Source organism: Anguilla anguilla, chromosome 14 (assembly GCF_013347855.1).
Source record: "Anguilla anguilla isolate fAngAng1 chromosome 14, fAngAng1.pri, whole genome shotgun sequence".
Taxonomy (NCBI): Eukaryota; Metazoa; Chordata; class Actinopteri; order Anguilliformes; family Anguillidae; genus Anguilla; species Anguilla anguilla.
In genome coordinates, this window is record NC_049214.1 from 25,637,529 (window position 1) to 25,662,343 (window position 24,815).

The following is a 24,815-nucleotide window of genomic DNA, read 5'->3' on the forward strand; positions in this document are numbered from 1 at the left end:
AAAAGAGTATCCCATAGACTCCTCCCAAACAACCCGAATGTCAATTGAACCATTTTACATCATTATTAGCTCCATTATTTAATCTGTCATAAAGACAGCAAACTCAAATCATAAAACTCATTGAGACTATGGGGGTGAATGAATTTCATGCATGTATCAAAAAGACCTCCCTCTTCAAGAGCAAAGTTTGACAGTCATCACCTCTTTTCTGTCAAGCTGAGCTGTCAAGCGCAACATGGCAACAGTATGATTAGCTTGAAGAAAAACGATTGGCCACAGGTGATGTCATATCTGCCCGTCCTACAGCATTGAAGAAAATGATTGGCTACAGGTGATGTCATATCTGCCCGTCTTATAGCACTTGTGTTATGAGATTTCTGTTATGATCTGTCTGGCGGTTTATCCAATATAAATTAGGCCACAGGGACACTGGATTAAATAGACAAATTTACAAGTAACAAAACCCTTCACTTTGAAATTATAACCTGAATGTGTGTAAGTGTCAGATTTAATCATGCTATTATAGTGTGCACATTCCCCCATCACTCTTGTCAGCTAGCCAAGTAGGCTGTGCGTTCACCTTTAGTTCAGGAGAGTGTATAACCTTTTTCCAGAACTCTACAAGCTCTTTTAGGTACTTCTCAGCAAACTGTAAACTGGTCGTCCTGTTTTGCTGCTAACTAGTGGTTTAAATCTTGCCGTGATCTGTTGGACAGGTTTTTGGGTTTTTTTTCTTCATTGTGGTGAGAATTCTTTGGTCATCAACTGTAGAGTTCTTCCTTGGCCTACCAGGCCCTTGGTGATTACTGAGCTCACTGTGCTCTCTTTCTTCCTAATGATGTTCCAAATAGTTGATTTTGGTAAGTTTATGTCACTGACTGTTTTTTCTTATTTCTCAGCCTCATAATGGCTTCCTTGACTTATGTCAACGCGGTGTTATGCCCACGTTGGGCATAACACCGATCCTCATGTTGACAAATGCCAATAACAGATGGAATCAAGACCAGGTACTGAAAGCTCTCTTATACCTGCACTAATGAAACAATTGAACACACCTGAGTAAGCAGAAACACCTGTGAAGCCATTTATCCCAAACATTATGGTACCCTGAAAAGGGAGGTTATGGATAAAATGTTCTGTAATTTCTACCCGGTGAAACCAAAATGTGTAAGAACACCCTTTAATAAAAGCTGAGAATGCACTTTCACTACACATGAATTGTTTGATTCTAAAATTGTGGAGAGCAGAAAATCCCCAAATGCAATGGAACCCATTGTATTGCTTGTTGGTGAAATAGTAAAATTTGTGATCTTTCATACTTTTCAAACCTTCCATGGGTTCTGGAAACAAGCAAAAAGGGTTCCCTGATGGAGACAAGCCAAAGCCAATCAAAATGCTTTGAACAGACTATATAATCACATGTAATATATGATTTTGAATAATGTAAGCAGCTATTTTACTAATAAACAATATTTGAGTAATGTAATGAGAAATATATATTTGTAATCAATGACATAAATGACTGTCAATTCAGCCTCTCTATTCAAGAGTAACGATTTTTAAGGTAGTGCCATTAATTTTTTATGATTGCCCTTCAGTTATTTTTATTATAATTATAGCAAAACATAATCATACAATCTAACTTTGCACATACCTGACTAAAATAACTACATAATCATCAAAACTCTTTATTTATATTATCATTAACCTACACTGTTTTTGCCTATATGTGGAGATTGGACTAAGAAACACAATTCTGAAAAGCCTTTAAAGTTGTTTTAGGTACAAGTAACACCAGTGACAAAAAAGGATGGTGCAAGCATTCTATGAGTGAATATATATAAAAAATTATTTAAAGACATTAAGCTGGCATTTATGTGGATTCGTTAAGGTTTTAGGTTTTGAGTGCCAACAATGAAATGCATTTCAAGACATATTAATTCCAAATACCACTATTCTTGTTGAACGACCCAAAAACACCAATAATACAAAAGTCTATGGGTCTTCCACAAGCTTGAGACAAGGTAAAAAAAAAAACTAATTTCAGTGTTCCTATATACATGCATTTCAAAGAACTGAAAAAGTTGCAGCATAGGCTCATTCAGAATTAGGAGTTGAGTAAAGGGTTTGGCTTGGTTCACATTTTAACTTGGGAATGAGGGTTGAAATGTATCAGCAGCAAATTGTTCATCAGAAAATCTGCTCTCTTATCTAGGGGTCCATAGGGTAGGGTAGCCGAACCGTAGTGGATGCTGTAGCGTGTTTAGTTGACGTCAGAGAGGCCCCGGCGAAGCTGGATAAATAGAGATGCTGCTGCCCACCAGTCGGTACAACACTACGGAGAAATCTAAAGGCGGCAGTCCTAGAATTCGTAACAGTAATTCGCTGAGAAGCTTTAAGCGGCTTAGAGAACCTAGCAGCTGTGCTGTAATTATATAGTGTAGAGTTAGCGGTCGATAGCGCAGTCAGATTTGTATAAAGCTAAGAGTCAGTGCGTTACTAACGGTTCAATTTTTAACGGAAAGATGATGAACGGGCACATCAATGGTTACTATAACTCGGTAATCGAGGAGGACTCCTTTCTTTTCAGCTCGGAGTCCGTAGGAGAAGGACATCCCGGTAAGGCCCCTCTTCAGACAACTCGGCGTTCTATGTGACGGGGTGGTCGATACTAGCTAGTTAGCGAGATATTGCACACACCTCTGACTTTATGTAACTTAGTTTTGCAACCGAATTGACCTCGGATAGCGTTAACGTTACGGGACAGTTTAGCATTGCGGTTTGATGCGCTCATGAAACAATGTGTAGCTTGGCATTAGCTGGTCGCCGGTTTACAATGTTCCGCAGTCAATCTGTTCTGTTGCTGCGGCAGTCGGTGTGCACACGCGTAGTGTAGGCTACAGTTTTGCAAATCATGATGCATGTGGCTTCGGACGCTAGCGAATATGAGCTGGTTACTGTTGCTTGGTCATGGGGACGCGGGTCGCTTGCTTTGTCCCTCAGTTTTCCACGCTACTGGTAAGTGCGTAGCAAGCTAGGCTACTTCAGAGTTTTGTGGCGCATATTTCTCGGTCTCCAAATCAACGAGAAACTGCCTCAAACCCGTCTGCATCCCTGCAAAATGATTGCGCCTTGCGCTCAGTCAGCCGACTAGGCGGTGCAAGCTGACGTTTCCTTTTATTAACTGGTTGGGCTGGCACCCTCCCCCAGCAGCGCACCCCTCGACCACGTGCCAAGAATCTACCTAAAAAGACATGTTCGATTGCTTAAAACATAGCTACGAATTATTTTGTATGTAGGAGTGGAGGGCGTTGTATCAATATTTTATTCGCGGAGATTATTGCAGTTAAACATTTGGCAAACGTGGTTGTTATGGAGACCTCTCGTCTAACTAACGCAGCATCAATTGCAAAACATTTTGCACACGGTGCCCTTATGCGGGCCTGTACAGAACCTTCTTTTTTTGGCCGTTCAAAGTGTCTCTCCTGGAACTGGCATGAAATCAAACAAGCAAAAAAGACAGTCTACTGGTCAGAAGACCAAGTCTGTAGCCAGTACATCACATTGTTGTGATTTGGGGATGAGGGAAGGTAGCCTATATGCTTGAATGTAGGATTTGTTTTTGGATTTCAGATGCAGGTACGTTGATAGTATGGCCCTTGCTCTCCTCTCATTGGAAGTTTACAGTTACCAGGTGACTCTTTCTGAGGTTCGGTTCTGTTTAGGCCCGGATTAGGTTGGTTGTCTGTGCTGTGAGTCTTCGGGTGCCCTGTGCCTGCAGATCTGTATGACTTGATAATGGAAAAATATTTAACATTTTCTCCATTACACATGTAATTATACATGATTGAAATGCATCTTAAAACTACGGAGAAACCTTTTTGCTTCTTTGGCAGTCATGTTGTTTCTTGCTTGCCCTCTGCTGGTCCGAAGTGGCAACAGCAAAAGTTGTAGGTTGATTGTTTATTCCGGTGCGTATTTTTTTTACAGTCTCTGGCGTTGACACTGCAGAGTAGAAGATATGAACGGAGAAAGCAAGTGTCATTGCTTTGTTTTTTTAAAAATCATTTCGACAGATAAGATTTGTGACCAGATCAGTGATGCTGTGCTCGATGCCCATCTGAAGCAGGACCCCAATGCAAAAGTGGCCTGTGGTGAGTACCCCATCCTGGCCATTCTGATTGGCTGGAACATGTCACATGGTCTTGTGGTAAAATTAAAAGTCAATTCCCATGTGTGTTTCCAAGTAAATGCTGATAGGTCAACTTATGTAAATGGGCGTTTGCTAAATTACATCCTTTGCTCCCCCCCCCCCACCCCAGAGACGGTAGCTAAGACTGGTATGATCCTCTTGGTGGGGGAGGTGACATCGCATGCCAACGTCGACTACCAGAAGGTTGTCCGGGAAACCATCAAACGCATTGGTTATGACGACTCATCCAAAGGTACTGCAGAACTGGGTCTTAATTATTTATTCTAAATCACGGCTCCTGATGTGACCTAATGTTGTTAACCCCCATCCACCCACCCACCTACACCACACACTTTCTCACACACAGTAGTGAATCAGCCTGATTGTTATGGAATATTTTTTTGTCTTTATGAGTGTGTGCCTATTAGTTGCCATCAGTAGTTGATTGTCAGAAAGTGGGAAACTTTGTCCTGTCTGGTTACGGAGACAGATGGGGTTTAGATGCTGACTGGCTGCTGATAGGTTGGTGGTGGTGGTAGTGGTGTCTAAGCCCGGCCCTCATCGCTCCATGCTCCTCCTCCTCCAGGCTTGGACTATAAGACCTGCAACGTGCTGGTGGCCCTGGAGCAGCAGTCACCTGACATCGCCCAGGGAGTTCACCTGGACCGGCCCGAGGAGGACGTGGGAGCGGGGGACCAGGTGAGACACGTCTGCCCCACCCACCCCCCCACCCCCTCTTAATGTGGAAGACTTGAGCTTTAGTTAGAGTTTATGAATGTGATCATGTGTATAATCACCCACTGTTAATTTGTGTGTTGTGCGGATGAGTGCTACACGTGTTTGTTTTACACGTGTTTTTGCATAAATGTGTGTGAAGAGTCGAGTCTGAGCGTGTGTGTGTGCAGATGGGTTTCTTGCATCTCTGTCTGCGAGTGTATGCGCGTGCATGATTACGTATGCGTGATGGCGTTGACGTACACGTGAGTGTGTTTGCGTACATGTGAGTGTTGATGTGTACGTGAGTGCGATTTCACATTAACGCGTTTGTGGGATGGCGCCCCCTGCAGGGCCTGATGTTCGGCTACGCCACAGACGAGACCGAGGAGTGCATGCCCCTCACCGTCGTCCTCGCCCACAAGCTCAACGCCAAGATGGCGGAACTGCGGCGCAGCGGCACCCTGCCGTGGCTCAGACCCGACTCCAAGACCCAGGTGAGCCACGCCGGTCGGCCCGGAAACCGCCGCCTTGGCCCGTCCCACACGCAGCGCAGCACGTTAGCACTGCGCCGCCATTTTAAATCACCTGCAATCCCTCTGCAGGCGCTTCTGTGCCCTCACGTGGTCAACACTGGTACTGCAAGTCGATGCAGCGATTGAGAGGCACTGTGCCTGAGACAGACCTGGGTCAAATAAGTGCTTGTTTCGGATTAAAATACTTTTCTGTGCTCTGTTGATCTTGCCTGGTGTAACTGCCCATATGACCAGAAGGTGGGGTTTTGCACTTTTTGAGGACATTCCATTGGCTCCAATCAGACCTGGGTCAAATACGTATTTGTTTTGGATTCAAATACTTTTCTACACTTTACTGATCTTGTCTGGTGTATTGGTATTAAATACTCTCAAAAAGTGCAAACCCTGTCTTCTGGAAGAAATTGGCAGGCTCAATTAGACCAGGCAAGATCAATAGAGCACAGAAAAGTATTTGAATCCAAAACAAATATGTATTTGGGACGGAGTGTGGCACAGTGGGTAAGGAACTGCGCTCGTAACCGAAAGGTCGCAGGTTCGAATCCCGGGTAAGGACACTGCCGTTGTACCCTTGAGCAAGGTACTTAACCTGCGTTGCTTCAGTATATATCCAGCTGTATAAATGGATACAATGTAAAGTGCTATGTAAAAAGTTGTGTAAGTCGCTCTGGATAAGAGCGTCTGCTAAATGCCTATAATGTAATGTAATGTAATATTTGACCCAGGTCTGTCTGCCCTGAGACAACTCTGAGCACAGTGCTGGTCACCCTTGTTTTTTGGTAACCGTAGTTACGTGCGCACACACGCAGGTGACGGTGCAGTACCGGCAGGACCGCGGCGCCATGGTGCCGATCCGGGTGCACACCGTTGTGGTTTCGGTGCAGCACAACGAGGACGTGTGCCTGGACGAGATGAGGGACGCGCTCAAGGAGAAGGTGGTGAAGGCGGTGGTGCCAGACGTCTACCTGGACGAGGACACCGTCTACCACCTGCAGCCCAGCGGCCGCTTCGTCATCGGGGGTCCCCAGGTGAGTCCCCCCCCCGGCCGTCTGGGGGGGGTCCCGCGCCCCTCGTTTTCCGGACATTGCTTTGCTCGCTCTCTTGAATTCCTTGAAAGCCCTGAAGTTTAGAAAAACAAAAAGCGGAAAGCTCTTAAAATTCTTGTCCTCCTTTCTATTACATTATAGGCGTTTAGCAGATGCTCTTATCCACAGTGACTTACACAACTTTTACATTATATCATATCCATTTATACAGCTGGGTATATACTGAAGCAATGCAGGTTAAGTACGGCAGTGTCCTACCCGGGAATCAAACCTGTGACCTTTAGGTGTCAAGACCAGCTCCTTACCCATTATACTACATCGTTATTTTGGTTTAAAATTTTAAACCATCTTCATTGGTTTAAAATTCCCAAAACAACTAAAACCCATTCCTTTAAAAGTCAAAAACTCATAAAGAAAAATCACGAGACAATCAAGACTAAACCCATTTTTAGATCAATAAACATGAATACATATATCTACAACTCCAAAAAAAAAAAAAAAAGATATTCTTAAAGCGCAGGTATTCTTATTATACTACACTGCCACTCACACTTTCCCCCCCGCCCTCCTCTCTTCTCTGCGCAGGGCGACGCGGGTTTGACGGGCCGGAAGATCATCGTGGACACGTACGGGGGCTGGGGGGCGCACGGGGGCGGGGCCTTCTCGGGGAAGGACTACACCAAGGTGGACCGGTCGGCCGCGTACGCCGCCCGCTGGGTGGCCAAGTCGCTGGTGAAGGCGGAGCTGTGCAAGCGCGTCCTGGTGCAGCTGTCCTACGCCATCGGCGTGGCCCACCCCCTCTCCATCTCCATCTTCCACTACGGGACGTCCCGCAAGAGCGAGCAGGAGCTGCTGGACATCGTCCGGAGGAACTTCGACCTCCGGCCCGGGGTCATCGTCAGGTAAGGGGCGGAGTTGGGGGGCGGCGGTCGGGTCGGGCGCACCGGTTGGTTTCCGGAGCCGTGGACCGCGTGCTGATTGGACGACTCTGGTGTCGTTTCAGGGACCTGGGCCTGAAGAAGCCGATGTACCAGAAGACGGCGGCGTATGGCCATTTCGGGCGGTCCAGCTTCCCTTGGGAGGTCCCGAAAAAGCTGGAGTACTGAACCCTCTGCACCCCTCCCTCCCTGCCTGTGGGCGTACGCTACAGAGAAGCCTACAAGCGCTGGATGGGGGGGGGGGGGTCCTGTCCTTGTTCCCATTAATCATGACCCTGGGGGTGGGGGTCATGGGAGGAGCTTTCACACCTTCCATTACCCCTCCCCTTACCCTTCATTATCCCCATTTCTCTCACACTTGTAATTGTTGTGTGGAGGACATTTTGAGATGAATGTTGTTTTTTTGTAAATTGAGAAACACTATGCACCTCAAGCTGACACACTCCAGCTCCTTTAACTCCAAATAAGGCCCTAGGCCAGAAAGCTGCTGTTACTTGATTGGTGGTAGAGACTGTGGGCGGTTCTCGCTAGCATCTGCCCCTAGCACCCTGTTGCTTCCTGACGGTTCTTCCTGTTTTGTCCTGTGGAATTTGATTGGTCTCTTCCAGTCTCCCGTCAGTAGAACCCCCTTCAGGTCATGAACGCAGGTGTAGCTACAGAGAAACCTGCTCCCAGCATGCACCTGGGGACCTGCTCCCAGCATGCACCTGGGGAAGGGCGGTCCTAGCAAGGGAAAAGATCCCGCTGAAACCTGGAGTTTGTACAGAGAAGCCAGAGTTTCAGAATGGCTGCTTCTGCAAGGTTTTATTCATTTTTTAAAAAAGGCTTTAACTTAAATCGTGTCATGGATTCTTTTTGCTCCCAGTGTTGTCCTTCTTTGTCCTGCCACTGGGGAGCGCAGGACGCCTGCTGATTGTTGGTCACACACGTTTGTTAGTCTTGTTTTTTTTTTGTTTTTGTTCTGAAGAATGCTCCAATAGGTCCCCTGCGTTCACGGGGAGAGGCGGAGTTAGGCCGGTGTTGTACAGAGAAGCCGGCCATGTTTACAAGCCCCTCCCACCGTGGGCGGGAATGAACTCCCTGCATTTGTACTGCTAAAGTGCCTTTGGTCCTTGCCCTTGTTTTCCCCTCCTACCCACAGAGTGGGTCAAATGCTTCCTGCCTCTTCAAATAAATGATTTTAATTAAAAGCTGAATCATTTCTGAAGTATTCCTGCTTGATGTCTTTTTTTTATTGTGTTTGAATGTTTTTATTTTACTGGCTGCATTCTAGCAATGCATTGTGCTATATATTTACATACTTTACATATTTACAACTTATATTTACTGCTGTTAATATTATTGATTGCAGCCTGACTATACAATATCCAACACAGATAATTCCAGACAATACTTTTTTATGAAACCTTTATTCAATATTTTTTGTAAAAAAAAAAAAGCAACAAATCATGTGTTTGGCATTAAGAAAATGACAATTGATTCTGAAAAGCTGAAAACCTTAACATAAATCTGAGCCAATGCATTCATACTGCAAAAATGTGTAGAGAATGTCATAAAGTAGATATTATTTCATTTCAGGGAATAGTTAGCCTTCGTACCAAATAGCATAATGAATTTAATCATATCTACAACTAACAAATTATTAAATATATTGGTATTCAATGAGCTTCCTTTATACGTAATATCTTCCCTGATAATACAGAGGAATGCATTCATTGCCAGTCAGAATGTATGTGTATAAGAACAGTATCCCACAATGCACAGGGAAAAGGGCACAGCATGCTTAGTTGTGGGATACTGATGCTGTCAGCTGGCCAAACTCTCTAAATGACTGATGAGAAACGGCATCTTGCTGGTTAATGTGGGTGTGCATCGTCAGCGAATTGTGTGGCATCTTGCACCTTATTAGTTTATATGTAAGTGCAGGGTTACTGACATGTATGGCATCTTGCATCTTATTGGTTGATATGTAAGTGCAGGGTTAGTGATGTGTATGGCATCTTGCATCTTATTGGCTGATATGTAAGTGCAGGGTTAGTGATGTATATGAAATCTTGCATCTTATTGGTTGATATGTAAGTGCAGGGTTAGCGATGTGTATGAAATCTTGCATCTTATTGGCTGATATGTAAGTGCAGGGTTAGTGACGTGTATGAAATCTTGCATCTTATTGGTTGATATGTAAGTGCAGGGTTAGTGATGTGTATGAAATCTTGCATCTTATTGGCTGATATGTAAGTGCAGGGTTAGTGATGTGTATGAAATCTTGCATCTTATTGGCTGATATGTAAGTGCAGGGTTAGTGAAACACAGCTGAAGAATCAGCCCCAGAGTCCTCACGGCGAATGCTTCCGATTCAGTCTTCATTCTGTCATTCAGGGTCAGTGGAGAAGGAACACAAAACATAAAGATTTATATACTCCACCAGGAGTGTGTATGGGTGTGTGCACGTATGTGTGTGAGTGTGTATGTGTGAGTACGTGTGTGTGTGCATGTATACGTGTGTGTGTGTGTGAGTGTTTGTGGGAGAGGGAGAGAAAGAGAGGGTATTTCCATCTGGCACACAAATAGCTGAATGAAAAAAAGTGGGAATTCGGGAAGCGCTATCAGCGCTAACGTGAGAACAGAACCTTTCCTGCCAGGACTCTGAATCAGTAAATACCCAATCAGAATTTACTCAGCGTGATATTCACATTTGTTCAATATTAAACCAATATTGACCAGGAAAGACAAGAATATCAGCGGCTGTGTTATCAGCATGATCACTGATAACAGGGGGCAGTCCCCGTTATCAGTTCTAAAATACTGAGCTCCAATTCTACACATCACGCCTGACGCTATTGGGTAGTTTACCATCCATTTGGAGGGATGGACTGCTCCTGGGACAGTGGGCCTTATATCCACATGTACTTCTGACAGAAGGACACAGACTGCAAGGGGAGAGAAAAAAAGAAATGTGACACATATACATTCAACCAATCAGCAGGCTGGCTGACGTTAGACTTCTGGAAGTCACACTGGCTGCATTCTATCCTCAAAAGGATATTTGATATTGTTGAATGACGAGGTACAGTACTGGCATAACTTATGAAAACACCGTGCTTAAAGAAGTTTAGCTCTCTTAAAACTTTTATGTGGGCCCTTTCTTCAGTTGTTGTTTCTTGGAGCCATTTGTTGTCTGTAAAAATGTATTTTAAGCAGTTTTTCTTGACCATGAGTGGCAACAGGAATGCAGCCACTGGACTTAATGCTAATGGCCACCTGACAACAAACTCAGTGAAGGAAGATTGTGCTGTCCTTCGCACCTAAATTGGTGGAGACATTGCTCCTTCCGTGGCCTTAATTGAGTGAGTGATTGACAGAACGTGGTAAACCCACCGACAATATTAAGGATTTCACAGAGCCTTGCTCCCCTGTCACTCTGAAATGCAGCCCTTGTTTTAATCAGAGAAAGTATTTTTTTTTTCTTTTTGCAATTCTGTTTGTAGGTGTAATGGCAGTGATTGCAGGTGTAGTAACTGATGGTAAAGGGTAAAGGGGACTCACATTGCACTTTTCTGCAGTTTTTATGTCCCTGCATCTGTAGCTCCCTCTCCTGCATGGGTCAACTGGGACTCCGCCCACCACATCACAATCCTCCTCTGCTGCACACAACAGCGCCTCCTGTGGACCACACAGCCACATTACAACCAAACTGCAAACCCTATGGACCATAGAGTTCAGCTTACAACCGCACACCAAGGCTGGCGATAGCTGGGCTGTTATTAGCAGTGGCAGCAAGGCAGTGTGAGTGTATAAGGAGCTAGCTGTGTAACCAGGGTATTGCAGGTTCAAGTACAAAGTGGGACACAGCTGTTATACTCGAGAAAGAGGTAGGGTTCAGACCTGGGTCAAATACATATTTGTTTTAGATTAAATTACTTTTCTACACTTTACTGATCTTGTCTGGTGTATTGGAACGAATGATATACTCTCAAAAAGTGCAAACCCCACCTTCTGGTCCTATTGGCAGGCTCAGTTGCACCAGGCAAGATCAACAGAGCACAGAAAAGTATTTGAATCCAAAACAAATATCTATTTCATGAGCATAAACAATGTATGTGGGTGACTGCCACACAAATGAAATAGAAAAACGACAATCACAGAGACAGTGTTGAGTGTAATTACTGACGGTGTTCATCATACCTGACACTGGTCCAGGATGCCCACTGGCTTGGTCAGGGCCTTCTGCAGAAGAAGCCCATAGCGCTGGGTAAAAGCATCACACTGAAACCAATAATAGAGAGAAAACAGGTAAGACCACTGACACCAAGGCGCCGGTTCACATACGTCAATTAAAGACACTGGGCTTTAAGACACTGTTGGCCCCAGTCTGGCTAAACTGTGAACTCACCTTGAGAAACTGAAAGTCCTGGGTTTATTCAAAAATGTCAACAAATTGACCAGGTTAATTCAGTTAGCCACGTAAGTGAAACAGGGCTCTGGTCAAGCAGCTCTGGGACAGTGACTTCACTCTACACAGCCCGACAGTCACGACCAGCTCTGCATCGGCATGGCAACCACAACCAGCTTAGACATGATATGGACAACTGGTTCTTCTGAAGGGGAGGGGGTGTGTGTGGGGGCAGGGGATGTAGGGGCGGAGCCAAAAGAGGGGGGAGGGTGCAGGAGTACAGGTAGGTGATGGGGGTGGTGGCGTAGGAGCGGCGCTGTCGTAGGGAAAGGGAGGGGTTATGGGTGGGGTTTGTGTAGGGGGCGGGGCTTACCTCTGGGATTGAGCTGGGATGCGAGAGGCAGACAGACTCCAGGAAGGCGGAGGTCTGAAGCTCCGTGGCATTGGAGCCCAGGTGGAATCGCGCCAAGTTCGCCAACGTCTGACAGGAGTCGCAGTCTGAAAGAGAGAGAGAGAGAGAGAGGGAGAGGGAGAGAGAGAGGGGGGATAAAGGGATGAGATCACAGATTAAGTCAAATATGAAGACGGAAGTGAACAGAAAACTGAAATGTGATTGAGAAAAAGAGAAACAGACAGAGAGAGGAGGCGAGAAATGAGAGAGGTATGAAACGAACACAACGACCCAGAGGAGAGGCCATGACGAGATGGATCTCTGTCGTCACGGCGACGAGGACGCTCACCTGGGGAGGTGGGGCCCCGGAAGGGGCAAAGCTGAAGCAGGCAGCACACCTTCTTGGCCGTGAACCAAGACAGCAGGACGTCCAGCAGCTGCCGGATGTACAGCTCCACGACGACCTGGCACTTCTCTCTCAGCCTGGCAGGGAGGATCCAGCAGACCTGGGCCAGCACCTTTATTACAATGCCCTGGCCATGGAGCGATCCGTACTTAGTTTACACGCACCACAGCAACTTAATTAATTAACACGCATCACAGCAACTCTACTGATTCAATGTATGTGTATGTGTGTGTGTTCGTGTGTGTGAGCGAGAGAGAAATAGCGAGCGTACATGAAAGTGTGTGTGTGTGTGTGTCTGTGTGGGTGAGAGATAGTGTGTGTATAATATGACAGTGTGTGTGAGCGAGAGAGAGATAATGAGTATGTGTGTGTGTGCGTGTGTATGAGTGTTTTACCTCAGTGCTGGGTAACAGAGTCTCCAGAGTTTTGAAAAGATACATGCATAACGTGCACTGCAGATTGGTCATCTGCAAATGACAAAGATCCTGTCTGTATTGGGATACACAACGCACACACTCACACACACACACACACGTGCACCTGCACACACACACGCGCACACACTCACACTCATGAACCTGCACATGCACTCACACACACACACACACACACACACACCCACACGCATACACGTGCACCGCACACACTCTCACACACAGACACACATCCAACTAATTAATTCCCTTAAAAAAAAAAACGGCATTGCTGTTACCTCTGTCATAGTGCCTGGCCCAGGTGATAGGCGGACCTCAGTGATATAATTGGTCAGCAACTCCTGCTCCATGCCCTGTGATTGGCTCTTGCACTCTCCCAGAATTGTGCATATCTGATTCGTTTTCTGCGAAAAGCAACAGGGGGGTATTTCACAAAGCAGGATTACTGAGTTAGCTGGATAACTGCACGGAGTAAACCCCTGAACCCTCCCAAATCTGGAACATGGGACTGTTGTAGAAAGAATTACCAGCTAACTCAATAAGCCCGATCTGTGAAACACCCCCAGAATTATGCCCACAGTATGCAGTGTTCAGTGTTATCTCATGCAGGGGTACGCACAATGAAGTCAGTCAGGAACTGGATGACCATGGGCAGGATCTGCTTGACCTGGTCCTGACAGACATTCTGGGTCGTGGTGTCTGGCAATTGGTTGCACAGTTCATCCAGGATGCTTTTGAACTTGTCCTGTGGGAGGGTGGCAGGGAGGGAGGGAGGGAGGGGGGGGGGGGGTGGTGTCGCAGTAGGGTACAGGGATGGGTGGAATAAAATACTTGAGTAAGTGTCGGTCTGTGAAGGTATCAGCAAAAAAAGTCTCAATCATTTCAGTCCCCCCCCCCCCCCCAAATTGTCCAAAATGCCACTGCACTACACTCACAGTGGGCATTGAGCGATGCTATTAAACGTGAGCATTTTTATACAGCCAGGGTTCCGTAGTCATTAGGCAGCCTGGAGAATAACAATAATAGTTGGTAAACCACAGTTCTGCTACCACACCCAGACTTCTCATGTGACTGTCCCCCTTTTTATGCGATTGCCTATCTCAGTTATTTCAGTCCTGTCATTCAGGTGCACTAGCCCCCCGGGATTTCCCCAAAAGCTAGCCCAGAATCGGATGCCCCAACTCCAGAAGCACCCACAGCGAAAACAACTGCTAGTAGAGCATATCACTGCAAACACATTGAGGCAGGTGAGCCTCATTGGCCAACCAAAGCATTACCCTGAGTTAATTTGAGCTCTTGAGACTATAGCAGGGAAGGGAGGTCACGTAAAGCCGCAGATTTTCACTGCCTCGATGCGGCCCTCTGCATGCAAATATAAAAAGGTATCTGCAATCAAGCTTATAATCACATATAGCATTGTATTTTTTGTTGGTATTTATACACCCAGAGTTTATAACATCAACCTCCCCAATCAATTTTGGAGAGCTCAGATGCACTGCCAGAAAATGCCCTACCAACCAAAACTTATTTTACCTTCACGGTCCACCAGTTGTGTCCCGTCATCAATGTGTTATTTTGGGCATGGAACCAAAAACATGTCACCTGTAAATTGGCGGTTGGCACTCCCTAGCTTTCTTAATGCATCGTGTATAACCAGGCAGAGTGAGTTGCGATCAGAATTTGAGACGATGGGACATATCTACACCCGGGATCAGTTAGCAGGAAGAGCATCCCAGCAATACCTTTCTCAAACAACTGATTCCTGGGTCTGTTTATCTGTTCCTAATTTGCCGCTGGCTTAAAGGCACGTTAAACAGTTCCTTGGCGACAGCCAGTGAATAATAAGAATAATCCAATGAAAATTTCGTATTTTCGGACTTCATGCATTCACCGACATGCAATTTGAGGTTGTTTAGCGGATGACAGAATCTCCCCTCCGTTTATGCGTCTCGACGGCAACGAGCACGAGCATTGCTCACCTGTGTGTCGGCGTCAGAGATCACATCTACGAACAGCTCCAGGATTTGCTTACAGTCTTTGCAGTTGTCCTGCGTCTACATCGGAGAGAGGAGAAAAGAGCGGGCAGTAAACGTGTCATCACGCCTCCCATCTGATGAAAAGTGAAGGCCGACGCTTTTGCGGTCTATGTCGATCGCAACCGCAAGGTTACAACGGAATGTCGAAGTTTTTTTTTTTTTTTTTGCCTTCTGGTGAACAATCAAAACAGCTTAACAATCAATGCGAATTTCCGGAGGGACTTACCGCTGACATCTTGCCCCGTCCGGACCGCGCATCGATAACCCCAGCGGCAGCTGTAGAGACGCAAAACACCACAGGCACGAGACAACATTCAGTCTAACCTGGTCAACCTACGATTAATGTCAATGTAACACAGCGGACAGCTGACTCAGTTGATGTACAAATTTCCGCTAGCCAATTCAACCATTTGAAAACTTTCAAATGCAAAATATAACGAATCAATCAATCTCTCTGCAAGTGATCGGACTTGCAAATCAAATATGTGGAAGTAAAAAATGAAATATTTACGCAAGTAATGATGGTATAGCCTACATGATTATTAATTGCAGCAAGCATACAATGATGACAAGAAAACGAGAAAATACAATTAACAGAACATATAGGCTATAGGTCTACCTGGAAAGAAATTGATAGACCTTCAGAAGTAAAATACATTTTTTTTAAATGCAATTAAATCCGGAATGATTTGAAAATATGAGTAATTTTAGGCTGGCCAATGCAAGCTGAATGCCCCCATATCACATAGAAAGGTTCAAACGCCCGTGATGTAGGCCTAGTGATCGCACTTAGCCTACCTGTGCTGTAGCAAACGACGAAAATGAAAAATCCAAACTTCAAAAAGGCCATCTCGTTTCTGTCTTCAAATAACCGCTCGAAACCTCGAATTAAGTGAGGGAATGCAGCTTTTCAGTAGAGAAATGTCGCAGGTATTCATAGGAGGCGTTATCTATGAAACAAACCAATCGGAGTTGCTTAGAGGTTTTCTTGAGATTTCATAACATTGCATTCTTACCTGAAAGGGAAAATTCACTTCGCGCTCTTGTCATAATATTAGCTATTTCATATCAGAAGCTCGCAGGTATACAGTTCATGGGCTATTTGCATTTGGTTCTGTATACAAAGAGATTTCTCGGTTTTAAACAGGCAATCTTAGAGGTTTGTAAGCTATACATGGTTCTTTATATAACCATCTACACAGAGTTATATTGTCACTTGGAGGGAACTGGATTACCCAAGCAGACACAGGGACAGGTAAAACATGCAAAATCCACACAGAAAGGCCCAGGCCGGATTAGAACCCATAACCTTCTGACTGTGAGGCCCAGTGCACCACTGTGCTGTATCAGTTCAGTTCAGTTCAGTTCAATGTGCATATTGCTTTTTACAAACACTATTGCCACAAAGCAGCTTTACAGCAACCCTTGCCTAGGGTGACAGTGGCAAGGAAAAATACTCCCTGGCTGGTAACAGGAAGAAACCTTGAGCAGAACCAGACTCAGAGAGGGAGCCCATCTGCCGCTGGCTGACACCAGTTAATTGAAACTTATTACATAATACATGTATAATAAACATGGGGGCGACATAGCTCAGGAGGTAAGAGCGTTTGTCTGGCAGTCGGAGGGTTGCCGGTTCAATCCCCTGCCCTGGGCGTGTCCCTGAGCAAGACACCTAACCCCTAATTGCTGCCAACGAGCTGATTGGTACCTTGCACGGCAGCCTTTCACCGTTGGTGTGTGAGTGTGTGTGAGTGGGTGAATGAGAGGCATCAATTGTAAAAGCGCTGTGTAAATGCAGTCCATTTACCATTTATCATTTAAATGAGAACGAGAAAAGGCTGAGAAAAGCTGACTCATGACAGGAGACTGGCTGAAAGGCCAGTAGGTGGCGCTGTCAGGCAGGGGGACAGGCGGTGTGGAGCTGGAGCTGCGTCTGCGTCTGCGGGTGCTCAGTCAGTGTTATGGCTATCGCTCTGGGCAGGTGGGGAAAAGAGGAGATAAATGTAATCATCAGGTAGCTCAGATATGCTTGTGAGAGCGATGTGGTCGTGTGAAAATAAACAGAACAAAGAGAAGCTGCCTTACCTATTCCAGTGACACAATGAAGTTATACTTCAGGCCTCTTTTGCCACAGGCTTGCCCACATGACCCATGCCCAGTAAAGCCGGTCCATTTCCTGTGGTGGTCCTGGACAGGTTTTTTTTTACAAAGCCACAATGCAGCACCATGCCCTGTGGAAATATGTTATAGAGTGTGGTAAATATTTGGTCATATTAATGTTTTTACACTGTATATCATAGAACATATGGCATGTGTTCATATTCAGAAGTACACATGATCTGCTATATTCTGCTAATAAGTAAACCAAAGAACGCCACCCAGTGGCTAACTTTCACAACTTCAGTTGAATTGTTTTACAGACAGGTCAGCCCTCCTGTGCAGAATGTTGGTGACTGCACTGGAGAGAATCTGCTCAGCTTCATCAGCTCTTACAGTTTCAAAGTCTCAAAGTCTTGTACTATGTACATGTAAAAAAAAAAAAAGTCACTTATTAAAAATTAGGAAGTCAGGTTGGTTAAAGCAAAAAATAAAACAAAAAAAAAACTTTTTGCAATGGTTCTTTTTTTCAACTTTAAACAACTAGTCTTCTGAAGTATTATTACTTTTTAATAATTATGAGGTCTGGGTGGTTAAAGTGAAAAAACTTTTACCAGCCTTATATTATTAAGGAGTAAATAATATATAATTATATCGCCACTAAATCATTTAAAAACAAGAAATCTGAAATGTGAAATAGTATAAAAAATGAAAAAAAGTGAATTTTCAACATTTAACAGCATATATGTGTACCTATGGTGTAGACACAATGATTTAAAAGCTCTAAATCTATATAAGACTAAATAAATAGGAATTATTAGCTTTTTATTGTGTCTGACTGTGTTGACAATGACAGGAAAAACACATATTTTATGAAAATTACAAAATCAGGTGGTTGCACCAAAATATTGCTTGATTGCTGAGACCTTGTTCTATAAACGTGTACGTTTAGATTCCTTAACATTTAAAATTTTTAATTTTCAAAATTAAAACCTGTTTTATCCAAATTCTCAAGAAGTGATCTATCATTTGAGATATGAATGCGTTTACAAATTACAAAACCAGTATTGTTTCAACATATGTCCCTATTGAATCGCCTACAGATGTTTGCATAACTAGATATTTGCCATAATATTATAGATATGGAATAATGTACCTACCAGGCATAGGGGTCAAAAGGACAGGCAGATTTCCCTCCTGGAATACCAGGCTATGGACAATACCAGGTGAATGGGGTCAATAGGGCAGGACAAGACTGGACTCTGATGGAAATGAACCACTCTGCAACACATCGACAGCGCGCCACAGCACAAGAAATGGGCATGAATGTGGAACTGAATGTGGAAGAGGGGAAGGAGTTGGAAAAATGTGCATGTCTGCATGAATGTGGAACTGAATGTGGAAGAGGAAATGATCTGATTCATTGGGATAGGAATAAATGTGGGAATGTAGGAGAAAGTACAGATCATCAAAGAGGGGTTTGCCGGCATGAGTGTCTGGGTCGCAGGGGGATCATTACCTTGGACCTCCATAGAAAAGTATCCAGAGGAAGGATAGTTATGATCGCGCTCAGTCGCACAACAAATCTTATTGCTATCACTAGATCATGGAGGAGCATACTCTGCAGTTTCTCTATTCTTGGAGGAGAAGGTGTTTTGATGCCTATTCCTGGCCAGACCTTATTAGGGCAAACAAAGGGAACTGAGGGTGTGGAAGCCTTGGATTGTATTTAAGGGAAGCTCAAAGAGCATTCGGGGAGAATCTTCTTAACCATAATCATTCTCCATAGTCATTGCCGTTTGGAACCATTTGGTCATTCACCTTGTCTGTGAACACATTCACGTTAATTCGGCTTAGCCAGCATGTGATGCTGTGTTAAGCTGGAGGTAATGAATGCGTTCATATTTTCTCTCATTAACTTAACCAGTGCTAGTGTTTATTAAAGACCCATCATATTTCCACCTCGTCTGCATCTTCCTCTCTAACTCTTCTGCAGCCTCACAAATACTTGGAGCTCAGCTCATTAGAACCTGCTATAGCTAGTGCATACAGTCCCAGGTATGGTGTCCCAGGCTCAGGGGTACGTGTTCTTAGGTCTCAGATTTGGAGCCCCAGCTCCTCCCCCGAGGCTGGGTGCAAGCTTCAGAACTAAGTTTCTGAAAAACAGGTTCCAGCCCTGGGGATGATCCAAGTTTGAGTTCCTGAAAAGTAGGTTTCAGTTCTCAAGAAAAGCTTAAGCCTGAGTTCCTGAAAAGGAAGTTCCAAGTCTTGAGGAAGACTCAAGATTAAGTTTTTAAATAAAAAGCAGGTTTCAAGTTTTGGAGGACACACAAGATTAGGTTCCAGGAAAGAGGATTCAAAGAAGTCTCAATATTGAGTTTCTGAAAAGCAGATTCCAAGTCCTGAGGACACCATAAATTATGTAATGATAAAATACTGGACCTGTGAGTTCCCCATGAGAAAAGCCGGAGGGAGGGAAGTGGAGGGGGGCGGAGCTACGTGGCACCAGTATACTGCTCAACACCAAGGTGCATGTACCAGACTTTGGATGTTCAGTCATCGCAAGATTCCGTGACCCCTTGTCTAATCAGCAACCAAATTAGATGAGAACTAATTTTCCCTTACACCATTTAATCAAATTGTGTGTGGAGGAAGCTGTACCGCACACTTAGGGAACCTTTTTTACCCTGAAACTCTAGCCGCACTCACCAGCTTCAGGACTCCGTAATAACCTATTTGTGTAAAAAAAAAAAGAAAAAGTGCTTATGAAATGTGCTAAACGTCACTCTGTGGACAGATGCTGGGGATGAGGATCCCCATTATGTGAGTTTAGCAACACGTCACTAAGCAGATATTCTGGAAAGTACCCTGAGTAACACTGCCTCAGGTCTTTCCAATGAAATGTGTGAAAAGGCTGTGAAGACTCCCCCTGTGTCCACCCAAGCATTGACATTTCAAGTGGGACCCTCATTAGTTTTGGTCTGCATAGAATAAAATTCTTAAATTCTGGGCTTCAATGTGCCATTTTAAAACAGCCAAACCCCAATGCAACAAAGTTGTTATGCTAACCATTCAAGATTTTTTTTTTTATTGCATTAATTGGCCGTTATTTCATTAAAAAGGATAAAGTATTTACATTAACTTATTATTATTATTATTATTATTATTATAATACATTTTCATCACATTAGCCATTGATACACACCCTAATGAAAACACCCACCTTATGATGAATGGTTTTCACTTTGCGTGATAGAACATAAATCATTTCTAAATGGGCGCATTTTCCGTAAAGCCAAAATCTTGACATTTCCTTATGTGGAAAGGAAGAGGATACAAATCAACTTGTACAGTTGAGATGAAAAGGAAATAAATGAATTTTAAAAATGTGCAAATATGTGAACTTAAACAATGAATTCACTTATTTGCACATTTTTTTTTATTCATTTATTTCCTTTTCATCTCAACTGTACAACTGTTTCATCTCAGCCGTCTCGGTTTCTTGTCTACTCCGCTGCCCTTTGGTTTTCTTGTTCCGTGTTTTACGAAAACCCCATGAGGTCAAACGGCATTGTGTTTTTTTGCCAATGCGTCACACTGTTTGATCAGCAGCTGACTGAAAAGGGAGGGAATTCCCTTCAAACTAAATCACTAATCTTCCTCATTCTTCACACTGTGGGCGCACTGAAAAACCAAACGGAGACGCCATGAGCCGGGGGGTAGCACGGGGGAGCAGGTATCTCTGGTTCTGTCTATATTCAGTGCTTATCCATTACGGGCTAATAGTCCAAAATGATCCTAGATCAGCACTCCTACCATTACATTACATTACAGGCATTTAGCAGACGCTCTTATCCAGAGCGACTTACACAACTTTTTACATAGCATTTTACATTGCATCCATTTATGCAGCTGGATATATACTGAAGCACTGCAGGTTAAGTGCCTTGCTCAAGGGTACAACGACAGTGCCCTACCCAGGATTCGAACCTGTGACTTTTTGGTTAAAAGACGAGTTCCTTTACCCATTATGTTACACTGCCTACCCTGAAAGACTTCAGGAATAACGGCAATCTTATCCAAAAAAGGCGGTGCGGGTTCAGGTTTTTGTTTTGGCCCTTCAATACAACACCTGATTGAACTAATTAACGAACTAATCGTGGTCTGCGGTCGAGTAGAATCAGGTGTCATAGTGCCGGGGCTAAAACAAAAACCCGGCGCCAGCACCGGCCCTTTGCGGAGAGGACTGGACACCCCCTTGGCCTATGGCAGTGTTCTCCAGCCCTGGTGCTAGAGAGCTACAGGGTCTGCTGGTTTTCATAGTGACCCTGCACTTCATGAATCAATTAGGGCAGTTGATTACACAGTTAACTCAACTCACTTGGTGTCTTGGGTCACAACTGGGTGCTGATTTTAAGGTGAAAACAAAAACCAGCAGACCCTGTAGCCCTCCAGGACCAGGGTTGGAGACCACTGGTCTATGGCCTTCTGATCAGCGTTTGGAGCCACAGCACCCGTTCCTGGCTCAGTCAGGCTCCCCGTGATATAAGATGGACTCCGGCGCTGCCTGTGACCCGCAGTCATACGGTAAGGCACGGTCAGACCAGGAAAGGCCTCAGCTGGTGCACCGCGATAAGGAACAGAGAGCGGTGACAGGGATCCTCCGTACTCGTTGGACTACCAGCCGCCATATTTACACTTCAGCCTTCAGTACACGCGCTTATCCGGACGCAGTTCACATCGTCCGCCCATTATCCGTTTAATACAGCTGAATGTGTACTGAAGCAGTGCAGGACAATGGAATGACCTCACTTAAGGTTACAGCAAAAGGGTGCCCCGCCTAGGAATCGAACCAAAAAGACTGCAGGCTCATTTCCCAAACCGTAATGCTCCTCCGCGGCCAAAGAAATCACGAACAGCCCACTCAGTTCATGGCGGGATTCCAGATAGTGGGATGTGTAACCGCACCACAAACAGCCGCGCCCCTGGGATGGCCACACAGTTAGGCCATATTTAAACGGTAAAACAACAATGAGCAAAAGCCATTGTTTGAATTCTGGAAATGTGTGACGTCCTTGTGTGACGTTTATCAAACTTTTTGATGATTTTATGTTTGCTTGCCATGGCCATTTTCTTCTCTTCCTTTATTTTATTTTTCTTTTGTTTCTAAAATGTTGGAATTTAACAGATCATAAGAAGCTCCAAAAGAAATAATCAATATCAGTGGTTCCTGGAGCACCCCTGTGTATGCTGGTTTTTGTTCCTACCCCAATTGCAATCCAATAATTTTAACAAACTGTTTATTTTTCTTACAATAATTATGTATGTTTTTGGAGGGCTACTCATGCTCTTTAACCGCATTAATGAACTATAAACATTACCACGGTCATGCTGTGCCATATTGCAAACGATTGCCTCAAAGCCTCTTGATCAATTAAGGTTATTGAAAATGTGCTTATGTTTTACCATAATTGTGTGATTAAACTTATTATAACACAATGCAGGTTTGACTTGTTGCCGTTTGCCGTCAGTAAACTTTCTTTTTACACAGATGGTTTCATGTTTCTACACTCAGCTGATTTCACCCATCAGTTTGCAGTTGAATCAATGTGGCTCCATTTGAGAGTAACATCACTGGCTATGGTTCCATTCGAGAGTAACATCACTGGCTATGGTTCCATTAGAGAGTAACATCACTGGCTATGGTTCCATTCGAGAGTAACATCACTGGCTATGGTTCCATTAGAGAGTAACATCACTGGCTATGGTTCCATTAGAGAGTAACATCACTGGCTATGGTTCCATTAGCGAGTAACATCACTGGCTATGGTTCCATTAGAGAGTAACATCACTGGCTATGGTTCCATTAGAGAGCAACATCAGTGAGTGTGGTTCCATTAGAGAGCAACATCAGTGAGTGTGGTTCCAGTGGTAAAGCAACATCAGTGAGTGTGGTTCCATTAGAAAAGCACAGAAGGAGGAAGGGAGGGATAGATAAGGCAGAGGTATTCAACCAGGTTTGACCTGTCAAACTTCCTAAAAAATTGGTTGAATTCCTCTGCATTGTCTACAGATCAGCAGCAGGTCAAGAAATGAGGAGGGGAAGACAGTCTTTGCAAACCCTGTCACCATCTCCGAAGAGCAGGTTCTGAAACAGCTTAGAGAAATGAACTCTGTGTGCCGATCGTAGTCTTCCTCCTACATTACATGTTCAGCCTATCCCTGTCCATTTTTGATATCCCTTCCATATGGAAGGAATTATGCATAGTACCAGTCCATAAGAAGTTAGAGCGGTCAGTACCAAATGAATCTAGACTAGTGGCCCTGACATCACACCTTTGAGTGGACCTTGGATTAGCATTCTCTGGTCTGGGGTAGCCCCCATCTAGATCCATTACATTTTGCCTACCACCCCAAGTTAGGTGTTGATGATGCAATACTATATCTACTGCACAGACTATGAACGTTTTGAGAGGACAAAGACTGTGTTCTATGATTTGCCTAGTGCTGTGGCTTCAAACTCAGTCTTTGGACCCCCTTGTATATGCTGGTTTTCATTTCTACCACAATTGCAATCTCATAACTTTAACAAGTTGTCATTTTGTATTAATTACTGGGGGGTTATTCACCCTCTTAAACCACATAATGTCATAAATAGCTATGCATGACCACAGTAATACAATTCCCATGTCTTTATTGTGCTTCTTATGCTACATTGCAAACTAGTAAATTATTTTTAACTAATCAAGTTAAAGACTGAGGTGAATCAGTAGGAAAGTGTAGACACCTGGCCATTAAAACAAACTATCTGGGAGATTAAGAAGGCTTGAAGATGAAGAATTCAAAGACAAAGGAAAATAATAACAAGCCAAACCCGTATTGTGCGAATAGGTTTGATGAAAAAATTAAGAAAGAAATGAAACACGTTTGACCTAATTACAGTAGGAGCCTATTGATTAACCTCATTACCTCTTTTTATGTGACTAAGCACAATAAGCACAATGAAATATAGTACAATAGACGCGATATGAATGTGGGAAACGTATTTTTAATTTCCAGGTGTAAAGCTCTGTTCAAGTGCCTTCTAATTTATAGTGGTCTATAGTTTTGATGAACCATCTTTGAGTGACAGTGCTGTCGATGCTACATGAAGGTAAACTTCAGGCATGAATTGTTATGTAGACTGCCATAAACATTCAGAAGCAATAAAAAAATAAAAAAATAAAAGCATAGTGTTAATCAGTTTAACCACCAGGGTCCAGGTTGAACTATGCGGTTGTTCCCTGTACTTGGACCGGTACTTCTCTCTAGGGGTTTCGTCATACTTGTTCCTGGTTATGGTTATACACTTTGTTGTACGTCGCTCTGGATAAGAGCGTCTGCCAAATGCCTGTAATGTAATGTAATGTAATGCATGGCCTTGCTCTCCAATTTGAAAGGAGCTGTATTCTCATGTTGTCCCATCTACTGCCAAACAATCTAATCAAATTTAAATAGTTATATACTCTTCAGGTAATAGACTGAAGGTGGATGAAGGATAAGATATCATATCATATCAGATGATATCAAGGAACATTTCAAATGTTTTAAAAATAGAATCACACCCTTGACGGGTATGGCGCCTGAATTATGAGG

At 44.1% G+C, this 24,815-nt stretch overlaps 2 protein-coding genes and 1 long non-coding RNA gene across 5 annotated transcripts; 1 reads left to right on the top strand and 2 right to left on the bottom strand.

Annotated features, from left to right (window-relative positions):
* Window positions 1-2,181: 2,181 nt before the first annotated feature.
* LOC118212312 (S-adenosylmethionine synthase-like) lies at window positions 2,182-8,630 on the top strand. Of its 3 annotated transcripts, none has more exons than XM_035390053.1 (8): window positions 2,182-2,619; window positions 3,991-4,154; window positions 4,323-4,445; window positions 4,779-4,891; window positions 5,260-5,403; window positions 6,249-6,467; window positions 7,071-7,387; window positions 7,489-8,630. In XM_035390053.1, the coding sequence occupies exons 2-8, from the start codon at window positions 4,022-4,024 to the stop codon at window positions 7,589-7,591; spliced, it is 1,152 nt and encodes a 383-aa protein (XP_035245944.1). In that variant the 5' UTR covers window positions 2,182-2,619; window positions 3,991-4,021; the 3' UTR covers window positions 7,592-8,630. The 3 variants fall into 3 exon arrangements, with proteins under 3 accessions (XP_035245944.1, XP_035245943.1, XP_035245941.1); XM_035390052.1 differs by having other exon boundaries at window positions 2,189-2,619; window positions 4,077-4,154; window positions 7,489-8,619; XM_035390050.1 differs by lacking the exon at window positions 2,182-2,619 and adding an exon at window positions 2,652-3,018 and having other exon boundaries at window positions 4,077-4,154.
* Window positions 8,631-8,868: 238 nt separating this feature from the next.
* LOC118213026 (prosaposin-like) lies at window positions 8,869-14,610 on the bottom strand. Its single transcript, XM_035391619.1, has 10 exons — window positions 14,581-14,610; window positions 13,667-13,792; window positions 13,326-13,451; window positions 13,009-13,080; window positions 12,557-12,740; window positions 12,190-12,314; window positions 11,609-11,689; window positions 10,970-11,086; window positions 10,277-10,353; window positions 8,869-9,791 (listed from the first exon to the last, which is right to left on the bottom strand). The coding sequence occupies exons 1-9, from the start codon at window positions 14,608-14,610 to the stop codon at window positions 10,318-10,320; spliced, it is 897 nt and encodes a 298-aa protein (XP_035247510.1). The 3' UTR covers window positions 8,869-9,791; window positions 10,277-10,317.
* Window positions 14,611-15,025: 415 nt separating this feature from the next.
* On the bottom strand, window positions 15,026-15,951 carry LOC118212469. Its single transcript, XR_004762235.1, has 3 exons — window positions 15,882-15,951; window positions 15,310-15,359; window positions 15,026-15,101 (listed from the first exon to the last, which is right to left on the bottom strand). It is a non-coding gene; the product is annotated as an uncharacterized LOC118212469 (long non-coding RNA).
* Between the last annotated feature and the right edge of the window lie 8,864 nt (window positions 15,952-24,815).

Excerpts from the sequence above, each read along its gene's own strand:
- LOC118212312 (XM_035390050.1), top strand. The coding sequence starts at position 2,922 with ATGTGGCTTCGGACGCTAGCGAATATGAGCTGGTTACTGTTGCTTGGT. Across the intron at positions 5,404-6,248 it reads GACCCGACTCCAAGACCCAG|GTGACGGTGCAGTACCGGCA; the intron begins GTGAGCCACGCC and ends GCACACACGCAG. Across the intron at positions 7,388-7,488 it reads CGGCCCGGGGTCATCGTCAG|GGACCTGGGCCTGAAGAAGC; the intron begins GTAAGGGGCGGA and ends GTGTCGTTTCAG.
- LOC118213026 (XM_035391619.1), bottom strand. The coding sequence starts at position 14,610 with ATGACGGGACACAACTGGTGGACCGTGAAG. Across the intron at positions 13,452-13,666 it reads AGTTCCTGACTGACTTCATT|AAAACGAATCAGATATGCAC; the intron begins GTGCGTACCCCT and ends TGCTTTTCGCAG. Across the intron at positions 12,315-12,556 it reads CCGGGGCCCCACCTCCCCAG|ACTGCGACTCCTGTCAGACG; the intron begins GTGAGCGTCCTC and ends TCTCTCTTTCAG.